Raw genomic sequence first — 12,832 nt, 5'->3', positions numbered from 1 at the left:
GATTCTTACCCACTGGACCACCAGGGAAGTCCCAATGAGTATAATCTTAAAACCTATTACTGGAAGACTCCCAATTGCTTTTGAAATAAATTATCTTACATGCTTAAAGAACTTTTCTTAATTATGAAACTTTCTGATTCATGTGTGTAACAAAAAGATAAACACCAGGATAAAAAACTTTAAAGTTAATTGTAAAGCTGCTGCACATTGGTTGACTTCCTTAAACATACCATTTCATATGCTCTAATTTTCTCTTGCAAGAAACTAATTTGCATTTTGAAGTCTTCTTTCTTTTTGTGATAATCTTCTAACAGATGGTCTTGTTCTTCCAGCTGTTGCTGATGAGTGAGGATCTGTTGTTTGGCTTGTAGTAAATCTGCAGCTGTGCTACTATGAGTGCTGTTTCTCAGAGTTTCACTAGCCTGTAACTTGAAAATAGAAAGAAACCCCAAAGTATTAAATTCTTAAGTGAGTACACTAAGGAACAGACATCCTTTGGGGGGTGTTACTCGGCTCATAGTTGCTCTCTGGGTACTTTACTGGATTCACTTGAGACCCCAGCAAACATGCTGCCATAGCTGATCAGATGAGTATGAGTACATTACCTAAGCTGATAAATTCCTCCCTTATCTAAAATTATTTTCTGTTACTCGTCAACAGAAACCTTAATTAATACAATCAGATTCCTATGGCTCTAATTAAAGGTAAGTGGAATATATTCGGTCTAGTTACCATTTCAGAACCTAACTAAAATAAAATCATACCAGGGTTGACAAAGGTTGGATGTAACTACAGGTTAATTTCTGCAAAAATCCACCTTATCGGACTTATAAGATTTTAAAATACAGATGAGGAAGAAGTACAAAGAAAATAATAGCACAATACCACTCAAGAAGTATGAATTAAATTCCTGGTTAACATAACAAGTATTTACTAGTTTTTTCAAAATAATACATAATAAGCAAATGGCTTTTAAATAAATATTTATTTGCTCTGGAAAATATAAGAAAAATTTTAAAAATTCATTCCTAAAAATTTAATAAATTTTGTTCTATTAGTAATACTTACATGCTGGAATTGAATCTGTAATTTTTGACTCTGTTCTGTCAACTCTAAAAATTCTCTCATTGTCTCATCCTTTTCTCTTCTCGCTTGTTGTAAATTAGCAGTGAGTTGGGTTATGATGCCATCTCTCTGTTTAATGGCAGCTTCAAATTCTTGCAACTAAAAAACATCAGTGAAAATTAAACGTGCTATATTTAATTTTTTTAACAAAATTAAATATTAGTACAGCTAACTTCTTCAAAAATATGATATTCAAAATGCATTGGCAGAATTATCACAATTTGTAAGCATATTTGAAAGCTATTATCTTGCGGGAATTAGTTTTACTCCCAAATCAACTTTTAAAAAACCATCTGAACTAGGGAACAAAATACATTAGATTTGACTTATCCATATATCTACTTCTAGAAGGACAAGTGTCTTTATATTTAGGGATGCTCCAATGTTTGTAGGCATTACCATCATAGGCATGTTTAAGCCTTGTTTCTAAAGAAGATGAAACTGAAATATATTCTGTCATCCTCATCAATGTCTTATTTCACCTTGTTTTCATAAATGACTGCCACAAACAACAGATGTTATTTTAACCACAAGAAGTTACTTACAAAGATTGGCTGACATTTTTAATGAGTTTAAGTCAATATTGACTGATGTGGTATGCAACATAATTTTCTCTCAGGCTGCTTACAAAAACATCTATCCCTACTGAAGTGATGTCAGTCTAGCTATCTCATAAAGTTAAAAAAAAGATCTCATTATATTAGCCCTGTTAATGGACTAGTTTTAAGCGATGTTGTTTATGATATGTATAAGGACAAATATTATGAGGTGACTTTAAGTTACCATTTAAAAAACCCATCTTTAAAGAATGTACCTATACTAGCATTCAAATTTCCTATTTTTGTTTTGTAACAAACCAAGAGCCACATAAGGTAAACACACCTGCTTCAGCCCTTCAGTCCCACAGGTGGCCCTCATTTCTTCTAGTTCTCTGTTTAGCTCTTCAATCTCATGTTGTTTCCCAGCCAATTCATTTTCCATCATCTCTAGGTGGGTCTGATTGTACTGTGCTCCATGTTCAGAATAAGAATCATCAACACCAAATTCTTCTTCCTAAACCAATCCAGATCTTTAATAATTCAGTACTAGCAACATTCCCTCAGGAAAAGGGATTCAAAATCTGAATCCTACAGCAAAGTCTAATTTAAAACATCACTCATCACCTGGGAGTTTACTGGCATGACAACCTACTTTGTTGCTAATGTGATATATATATACCTCAAGAGCAAAAACAAGATAGCTGCAAATTCTGTTACAATTGAGTTTTATAACAAAAGGTGGATAATTTTGTTTTGTTACACTTTAAAAGCATTTAGAAATCACACACTGAAAGAAGTACATGCAGGAAAAAGCTTTGTTAGTAACCAAATGGTTTTAAATAGAATAAAACATTAGTACAATGAGTAGTTTTAAATACTGTACCCTTAATAAATTTGTAGGCTTTCCTGTTCTCGCCACAAAACTGCAACCATTTACCTGTATAAAAACAATTTCCTGAAATATTATGGTTTTAGAATTTTATTTAGAGCTAACAATTATATTTGTGCTAACTGTATTCATGCTTTTTTTATGCCTAAGGAAAATACCTCATTGGAAAAAACAGATATAGTGATTAAATTTAAACACCTAAAAGACATTATGACCATTTCAAATGCCAAAGAATTCCTCATACATTTGAGTGCTTACAATGCAAAAGACACTGTGCTATACATTTTCATTTAAGTGAATTAAGGTTCTGACTAAGTGCAGTTTCTCTTTTGTCTTCAGAAGAATAACTATAAACCTCTAGTTACAAGATCCTCCTCTACAAAACACTGCCTTAAAATCATTTAAATAATTGTTTTTTGATTAAGCCCTATTCATTTTAAAGTAAAACTGTTTACTGATGTACATCTACTGAAGGTTGGCAAGCAGGTGAAGAAGTAGGAGGAGATGTCAAGAGCTGAGGAAAACTCCCCCAAGAACCTTCCCCTGAGGGTACTATGATAGCCATGCCAACCCTGACAGATGTGGAGATTTTCCAGAATACAGGTGTCTCTATCATAGACATTTTGTGGTAGGATGCAGGAGGTTGGCAGAATATGTCTCTGGGGTTGACCTGGTGGGAGATTAATTTCAGATCAATTAATCTACTCAATAATACCTTCCTTCCCCCTAACAGCAAACAAGTGAACTTCATTCCTGTTTACATTTAATTTCTCACAATTCTATGTTAACAGAATCCAAGATAATGAAGTTTTTACTGTTCAATTACATAGAACAGAATATCTTAGAATCAGGATTAGGTTGATATGGATCACAACACTTGAAAAAGTGAAGATCCTAATTAAGAGTTCTTTCCAGAGTTTGATTCCTTCTTTTTTTCCCGAGGATAATTTCAAAAAACAAAGCTTAAAGTTAAAAAAAAATTTCACCTTTATGGCAACACATTACTAGAATTTGTGAAAACTATCAGAACACAGCAATACTAACTCTATTAAGATTATTAATAAAGTCACTTGCAATAACTTTCAAATTAAATTCTAAATTTCAATTAGCTTTTCTTGATTTTGAAATGAAGCACTTTGATAAACATCTACTAAACTTTTCCTTTAGTGTAACAGTATAATGAAATGGATTTTATGAATATTTTCAAATATCATATTAAGCAAAGGATATTCCTTTAAGTGGTGATGATGTCACTTACATAAATTAGTTATCTATTTATAATAATTGAATCTAACACATTAAATAGCCAACATTCAGCTTAACTTTTCTCTAAATTGAGCACATTTTACACTTGAGCAAGTCATATGTATTGGCTTCTTAAAATACTACATGACTGTTTTCAAAACTTAATTATGTTATTATAATAAATATTAAAATCTTGTCAATATTAATAGTTCTTAAAAATTTAATATCATGTAAATAGGTAATAAGAGATTATACACCAGAACTAAACTATATTTCAAAGTTAGAAAAGAAACAACAGAATATTAGGATCATTAATAGTTAGCAATAAATGATATTTTTTAATCTAGATAATCACTTCACTGATACCTAACAGGTAGAGCATTTATCTCATCTCCTTACACTAGCGTTTTAACACAATACTTGGTAAACCATAATATGAAGGCACATTAACAGCTTGAAACATGAAGATTAGATGAACAGACCCCTCCAACTGAAGAAAGCTTAACTTTTCTTAATGTCGTTCTTTACTGTGGCATTTTTCAAAGTTATTTAACCTTTAGGCTATACTAATAGAGTCTTTTTGAATTCATAATTTACTCAATCTGTGTAGACAACTTGAAGATTTGGGAAAGTACAAATAAGGTACATTCTAAATTTTAAAATGTTCTGTAGAGTAAGTATCATCTCCTAAAAATACTGCTATTCAGAAAGAATCAGAGGAAAGATGACTCTTATTTTATAATCATAAAATGTTCTTCACACAGAAACTTTTCCTTTCAGTGGACATCAGTTCAAAAACACAGAAGAACAACTCACTCTTTATTTATGATTAACACCTTATCCTTATTATACTTAATTTGGCAGTGTGTACAAAAATATTAATAATGGACGTTTTAATAAAAAAATAAGAAGAATCTAATAGTTCATAAAAATTATAGGAGTTCACTGTGCCTAGCTGACTCCTGGAATTAGAGCCAAGAAACTAATGAGGTTAAGATCATTCAGTCAAAGTCAAAGTTAAGTATCAAGCACCATGTTGTACACCTTCAATATATAAGCTGAGACAGGGAGGGAGAAAATGAAAATAAGGTGAAGTTAAAAAAAAGAAAGAAAGAAACCCAAGTCAAAGTTGAAAAGCTAAGTTTACGTTACTTAATGGCTGGTTCTAGGCTATGTCTCCGTCTCCAACTGCAGCCAGTCACTTCATAAATGTCGTGAGTCCTGTAAGTGACTTGTTAAGAAGTTCTGAATAATCAGTTGAAGTCCAGAAAAAGACTGTATGCCCTACTATCATTTCATCTTTCTATACATAGCAAAGCATATTTATTTGTCTTATCCCTGTATGTTGCCTGTAGCATTTCCAACTTTCCCCAAATAACCCTGCTCTAAGGGTATCAATAAAAATATTTTATGTAAATATGGTATTCTATATATAAATGTCCCTTCACCAAGAACTGAAAAGATTATGTATAATTTAAATTAATTCATAAGAAGGGTATTTTTTATTTAGTCTGATTTCTCTAGTATACACAATTGGATATATTTTTATACAGAACAGATCTTAGGGAGATCACAGGATAAAATTATCTGACTAATCCTTTCTAGACCTGAATCCATTTTTTAATCCAAGGGATATACTAGCCACAGAAGTCAAGAACATTAAGCACATACCATATCTATCAAAATAAAATTTCTAAACTAATTGCTAATTAAACATAGAATCAGAATCTGAAATCCTTCTGAGAATAAATTGTTAAAAGAATTCACATCATTCATTTGTTTCATATAAACTTAGTGTGAAGAAAAGCATACATCTAGTGAAGCACAGTAAAAAAAAAACACAAGCTTTGCTGATTGTTTTTTATGTATCAAACATCATACTAAAATTACCAAATAACCCTCAAAACTACCCTGTGATATAGATATTATTTCCCCCATTTTACAGGTAAGGAAACTGTATTTCAGAGTTTAAGTGATGTGTCCAAATTCATCCTGCTCAGAGGCGAAGAAGCTGAAATTTGAAAATAGGACTTTCTGGCTCCAAAGCCCCTTCTCTTTTACATCACCTTATTTCCCTATGGACCAGAAAAATGGCAGTGATATTTAGACAAAATACAAGATAATTATGTGTCTTATGATTAACACCATGTAATTTTAAAATTTTAAGAATATTCAAATGCAAACCAGAGCAGCCAAGACTGTCATACTTCACAAATCTGTTATTTGTAGTGAAGTTATATGTGTTGCCTAGAAAGGAATTTCATTTTAGAGGTCCCTTAAGAGTTCTAATATGAAGAGTATTACAGTGTGAGATTTACTCCTTGTTTTATTTTTTATTTTTATTGAAATATAGTTGATTTACCATGTTGTGTACTCTTTGGTTTATAAATTTGACCTACTGAAGATTTTTCTGCCTCCTAAGACTGTGAATATGGCTTAGAAGTCCTCTGAAATTCTAGCTCAGTCAAACCAGTCCAATGTCATTAAATCAAGTAGCTAAAGACCCAAAGCCAGTCCAGAGTATCATGGATTGAAGCAGTACCCATTTTAGCAATCTTGATGAGACATCATCAAATATTTCTCAGACTATCAATTCTATACTATTTTCTATACACATAGTAAAATATGTAAATTTCTCAAAGTATAATCCATTATGAATCTAGGCCCAAAATGGATATTACAAGGAATATGATTCAAATGTGGTCAAATCTGTCAAAGATTATTCATAATTATCTTTCAACATAACCTTCTAAATCACTAATTTTTTCAACTTATACATCAGCTAATCAATTGAGTTTTTGTGACCAGTGTTAGAAAAAGTATCAGAGGACCGGTCACATAGTAAAGTATCTTTTCCTGAAAGTTTGGTTTAAAAAAATATGTATGTATGAATATGTATATATTACTCATGTGCACAATTATTCATGTGCACAATTATTCATGTATACAACTATACACATATACGTAATACATATGTAAATATATAAAATTACATACACATATATATGTAAAATATATTTCTTATTGTTGAATCATGGACATGTTTTTTTGTTTTTTTTAAAATTCGTATTACTCTTTTTTTTTTTTAATTTTATTTATTTATTTATTTATTTATTTTTGGCTGCATTGGGTCTTCACTGCTGCGCACAGGCTTTCTCTAGTTGCAGCACGTGGGCTTCTCATTGCGGTGGCTTCTCTTTGTGGCACAGTATGGGCTCTAGGCATGCGGGCTTCAGCAGTTGTGGCATGCGGGCTCAGTAGTTGTGGCTCGTGGGCTCTAGGGCACAGGCTCAGTAGTTGTGGCACATGGGCTTAGTTGCTCCACGACACGTGGGATCTTCCCAGACCTGGGCTTGAACCCGTGTGCATTATCAGGACAGCTTCTTAACCACTGAACCACCAGGGAAGCCCTGGACAACATGCTTTAACTTTTATCTGTAGGACTTATATTTAAAATTATTTGTACCTCATTTTGAAACACATCATATTTACTAGGTATCACAATAAAAATTTAAAATATAAATTTTAACCAAATTTCACAGGCATGTATTAGATGGTCTGATCTGTAGCCACTTGGATTATAAAAAAAATTCACTTTGGTATAAAGAAAAAAAAAAAAAGCACTTTGTGGAATCCTGGGCTGCCCAAAAATCACCAGTAGTTCAAGTGCCAAACCATCTTAAACTTCAATCAAGAAAGACAAGCTCTAAGAATTAAGGTATTATGGAAGAGAAAAGCAATGTTTTCATATCTAAGTCCCCAATTTAAAGTCACAAGCACAGATTCTCTGAATTGCAAGCTGTAATTTTAAACTGAGATACTTCCCATAAAGGCAAATTTATGTAGCCTAAACTGGGCACTAATTTATTTATTTAACATTGGTTAATTATTTCCCTGACCAGATCACTAATAAGTATATTTCCAGCTTTTAAACACATTAAACTTTTGAAGTGTAAAAGTTTTCACTCCCATTAGCAATCCGAAACAGTAATAAGTTCATTTAAGTACATGAAGTTTTTTTTCTTTCCTATTAGACACCTACAATAAATCAAAACTTATAGAATACACTGAGTTGTTGAACCATTCAAAGTAAGAAAGTTTTCCATGTCCTCAAATATTAGACAAAAAAAAATGACAATCATATCTAAAAGAATAAGAAAAAGATAAAATGACATACATTTATTAACACATAAAGAAGGTATTTCCTAAAGTGTCCAATGCCCACGTTAGCTTTTATTACCTAAATTAAAAATCACTACTGCAATATTAATTTCAATAAATGAATTTATATAATTAACTAGAATTCAAGCAGTTGTAAAAAGCATTACGCAAAATAAAATACCCTATAATATGAAATGTTTACTGTGTTAAATATGGATACCTTATATCATGTATCCTAGAAACCCAATTTCAAACACTCTCCTAGAAACTAAAACAAGGCCTCAATCTAATTAAGGACCAACTTATTCAAACAGATTTAAGACTTTAGTTAATAATCTGTAAAAAAGATATATCAGAAAAATATAAACTTCAGGTTTTCTAGGTCATTTACATTACATCATACTGTGCTATATTCTTATTATATTTATAAAAACATAAAGCATGTGAGTTGCAAGTAATAAAGTACTAATAATCAACAATAATTTCAAAAGAATATGAAATGTCAATCACAGTGTTACTTATCCTTACCTCTGAACTATAATCATCTGCCGTGGTTGAAATTTCACTTTCCGGCTAAAACAGAAAGTAAAAACTGATTATATTAAAGTCTTTCTACTGCATCCCCTCTCCAAATATTGTACTTTATTAGCCCATTACTACTGGTAACTTATGACAGAAAACTCAAAAAATTTTACCAGAAAACAGGTAAAAAATTATTAAATTCTTTAAAAATTCCACTCTGATTATGAATCACAATGGTTAAATAACACATCTAAAATTTATCACTAGGCAGTTTTCTAAATATAAAAGTATCAAGAAGTACTTTCACACAGGGTCTTTTATACACTACAAATCATTTGTAAGACAAAAGCACCATAAAAGATATCATCCCTCTAATGCTTACATCTCTTTTAAATAAAATAAAGTCCTAAATTGTTACTCCAAAAAGTTCAATTTCTTTAAAATGAAGAATCATCAAATTTTGGTGCTAGAAAATTAGCAACAACTTGAAGAAAATTACCAACCTCTGTTGTTATTAACACTGTTGCAGCTTACAAAAAACTTTCAAAGACATTCTTGCTTCATTCTTACATCCCTGGGATTTGGGTATGAAGTGAGTGGCTTTACTAAGCTTCCCTCAGCTTAGAAGTACTAGGAAGAGTCAAAGAGGAAACCTAAATTTTCACTGCTTTCACTGTTCACACGCTCTCATCAAATCTAAGAATCTAATTTTACAAGTGAGAAAAGAGACCCAGATATTTCATTTTTTCACTCAATAAATATGAACCATATATGAATCCAATACAGAAGCACCTACATAAAACAAATACTAATGGACATAAAGGGAGAAACTGATGGAAATATAATAATAATAGGAGACTTTAACACCCTTCTGACATCAATGGACAGATCTTCCAGACAGAAAATAAGGCAACAGAGATTGTAAATGACACAATAGAACAGTCAGACTTAATCGATATTTTCAGGACATTACATCCCCCCAAAACAGACTACATTCTTTTCAAGCGCACATGGAATATTCTCTGGGATAGACCACATACTAGGATACATGGCAAGCCTAAACAAATTTAAAAGGACAGAAATTATTTCAAGTATCTTTTTTGATCACAACAGCATGAAGCTAGAAATCAACTGCAGAGAGAAAAACGAGAAAAAATGATTACACGGAGACTAAACAATATGCTACTAAAAAACTAATGGCTCAACAATGAAATTTAAAAAATACCTTGAGACAAATGACAATGAAAACACAACCATACAAAAGCTATGAAATGCAGCAAAAGCAGTCCTAAGAGGGAAGTTCATAGTGACACAGGACTTGCTCAAAAACAAGAAATTTCTCAAATAAACAACCTAACCTACCACCTAAAAGAATTAGAAGAAAAAGCAAAACCTAAAGTCAGCAGAAGGAAGGAAATAATAAAGCTCAGAGAGGAAATAAATAAAACAGAGATTTAAAAAACAATAGAAATAATCACTAAAACCAAGAGCTGGTGTTTTGAAAGGACAAAATCGACAAACCTCTGGCAGGGATCACCAAGAAGAAAAGAGGACCAAAATAAAATAAGAAATGAAAGAGTAGAAATAACAACTGATACGACAGAAATACAAAAAGACATAAGAGAATACTATGAACAATTATGTGCCAACAAATTGGACAACCTAGAATAAATGGACCAGTTTCTAGAAACATACAGCCCACCAAAACTGAATCAAGAAGAAATAGAGAATTTGAACAGACTGATCACTAGAAGTGAAACAGAATCTGTAATTTTAAAAAACTCCCTTCAAACAAAAGTCCAGAACTGGATGGCTTCACTGGGGGATTCCTAAACATACAAAGAAGAACTTATATCAATCCTGCTCAAATTCTTCCAAAAGATTAAAGGGGAGGGAAAACTCCCAAAGTCATTGTATGAAGCCACTATCACCTTGATACCCAAACCAGACAAAGATTCCACAAAAAAAGAAAATTACAATACAATATCTTTGATGAATATAGATGAGAAAATCCTCCACAAAATATTAGCAAACCAAATCCACAAACACATTAAAAAGGATCATACACCATGATTAAGCTGGATTTATCTGAGGTTCACAAGGATGGTTCAACATACGCAAATCAATCAATGTGATACACCACATCAACAGAAGAAAAGACAAAAACCACATGATCATCTCAATTGATGCAGAAAAAGCATCTGATAAAATTCAACATCCATTCTTTTTTAAAAATTAAAAAAATTTTTATTTTATATTGGAGTATAGTTGATTAACAATGTTGTGTTAGTTGCAGGTGTACAGCAAAGTGATTCAGTTATACACACACATGTATCTATTCTTTTTCAAGTTCTTTTCCCATTTAGGTTATTACAGACTACTAAGCAGAATTCGCTGTGCTATACAGGAGGTCCTTGTTGGTTATCTATTTTATTTTATTATCATTCCACTTTTGTGTTCATGTTATTGAATACAATTAAACATAATATTTACATCTATAAAATTATCCTGTGTATACACATAAAGAAACATTAAAAAATTCTAATAGGGTTATCTATTTTAAATACAGCAGTGTGTACATGTTAATCTCAAACTCCCAATCTATCCCTCCCCCCATCCTTCCCCCTGGTAACCATAAATTCATTCTCTAAGTCTGTGAGTCTGTTTCTGTTTTGTAATAAGTTCATTTGTATCATTTTTTTAGATTCCACATATAAACAATATCATATGATATTTGTCTTTCTCTGACTTACTTCACTCTGCATTAAAGACTCTAGGTCCATCCATCATTCTTCTTAATGGCTGAGTAATATTCCATTGTATATATGTACCACATCTTCTTTATCCATTCAGCTGTCAATGGATAGACTGTTTCCATGTCTTAGCTATTGTAAACAGCGCTGCAATGAACACTGGGGTGCGTGTATCCTTTTGAACCATGGTTTTCTCCAGATATATGCTCAGGAGTGGGATTACTGGATCATATGTTAGCTCTATTTTTAGTTCTTTAAGGAACCTCCATACTGTTCTTCATAGTGGCTATACCAATTTATATTCCCACCAGTATAGGAGGGTTCCCTTTTCTCCACACCCTCTCCAGCATTTATTGTTTGTAGACTTTGTGGTGATGGCCATTCTGACTGGTGTGAGGTGGTATCTCACTGTAGTTTTGATTTGCATTTCTCTAATAGTTAGCGATGTTGAGCATCTTTTCATGTGCCTCTTGGCCATCTGTATATCTTCTTTAGTGAAATGTCTATATAGGTCTTCTGCCCATTTTTTGATTGGGTTGTTTGTTTTTTTGATATTAAGCCATATGAGCTGTTTGTAAGTTTTGGAGATTAATCCACTGTCAGTCACATCACTTGCAAATATTTTCTCCTATTCTGTGCGTTGTCTTTTCGTTTTGTTTATGGCTTCCTTTGCTGTGCAAAAGCTTTTGGGTTTAACTAGGTGTTTATTTTTCTTTTTATTTCCATTACTCTAGGAGACAGATCGAAAAAGATATTGCTGCAATTTATGCCAAAGAGTGTTCTGCCTATGTTTTCCTCTAAGAGTTTTATAGTATCCGGTCTTATATTTAGGTCTTTAATCCATTTTCAGTTTATTTTTGTGAAATATCCATTCATGATAAAAACTCTTACTAAAGTTGGTATAGAGAGAACATATCTCAACATAATAAAAGTTATTTATCACAAACTCACAGCCAACATAATACTCATATGATTACCATATGATCCAGCAATTCCACTCCTGGACATATATCTGGAGAAAACTCTAATTGGAAAAGATACATGCACCCCAATGTTCATAGCAGTACTATTTACAATAGCTAAGACACGGAAACAACCTAAGCGTCCATCGACCGATGAATGGATAAAGAAGATATGATATCTATCTATCTATCTATCTATCTATCTATCTATCTATCTATCTATCTATATATAATGGAATACTACTCAGCCATAAAAAAGGAAATAATGCCATATGCAGCAACATGCATGGACTTAGAGATTATCATAGTAAGTGAAGTAAGTCAAACAGAGAAAGACAAACATCATATGATATAACTTACATGTGGAATCAAAAAAATGACAGAAATGAACTTATTTACAAAACAGAAACAAAATCACAGACGTAGAAAACAAACTTATGGTTACCAAAGAGGAAAGGCAGGGAGTGATAAATTAGAACTTTGGGATTCGCAGATACAATCTACTATATATAAAATAGATAAACAACAAGATCCTACTGTATAGCACATGGAACTATATTCTATATCTTGTAATAAACCATAATGGAAAAGAATCTGAATAAGTATATATACATATATATGGATGCATATATATAC

At 32.0% G+C, this 12,832-nt stretch overlaps 1 protein-coding gene across 11 annotated transcripts in view; it reads right to left on the bottom strand.

Moving 5' to 3' along the window:
• Positions 1-12,832, bottom strand: part of AKAP9 (A-kinase anchoring protein 9) — a 150,214-nt gene that overhangs the window by 112,947 nt on the left and 24,435 nt on the right. For 9 of the 11 annotated variants that reach the window (XM_059933800.1, XM_059933803.1, XM_059933805.1 and 6 more), the window contains exons 3-7: positions 8,488-8,532; positions 2,548-2,601; positions 2,008-2,178; positions 1,069-1,224; positions 231-428 (exon numbers count right to left, since the gene is read on the bottom strand). In XM_059933800.1, the coding sequence (XP_059789783.1) occupies positions 231-428; positions 1,069-1,224; positions 2,008-2,178; positions 2,548-2,601; positions 8,488-8,532 (624 nt within the window). The remainder of the gene's footprint in view (positions 1-230; positions 429-1,068; positions 1,225-2,007; positions 2,179-2,547; positions 2,602-8,487; positions 8,533-12,832) is intronic. The other 2 variants (XM_059933806.1, XM_059933810.1) reach the window with 2 other exon arrangements.

This window comes from Balaenoptera ricei, chromosome 9 (genome assembly GCF_028023285.1).
Source record: "Balaenoptera ricei isolate mBalRic1 chromosome 9, mBalRic1.hap2, whole genome shotgun sequence".
NCBI classification, from domain to species: domain Eukaryota; kingdom Metazoa; phylum Chordata; class Mammalia; order Artiodactyla; family Balaenopteridae; genus Balaenoptera; species Balaenoptera ricei.
This window is presented reverse-complemented; position numbering and strand designations above follow the sequence as displayed.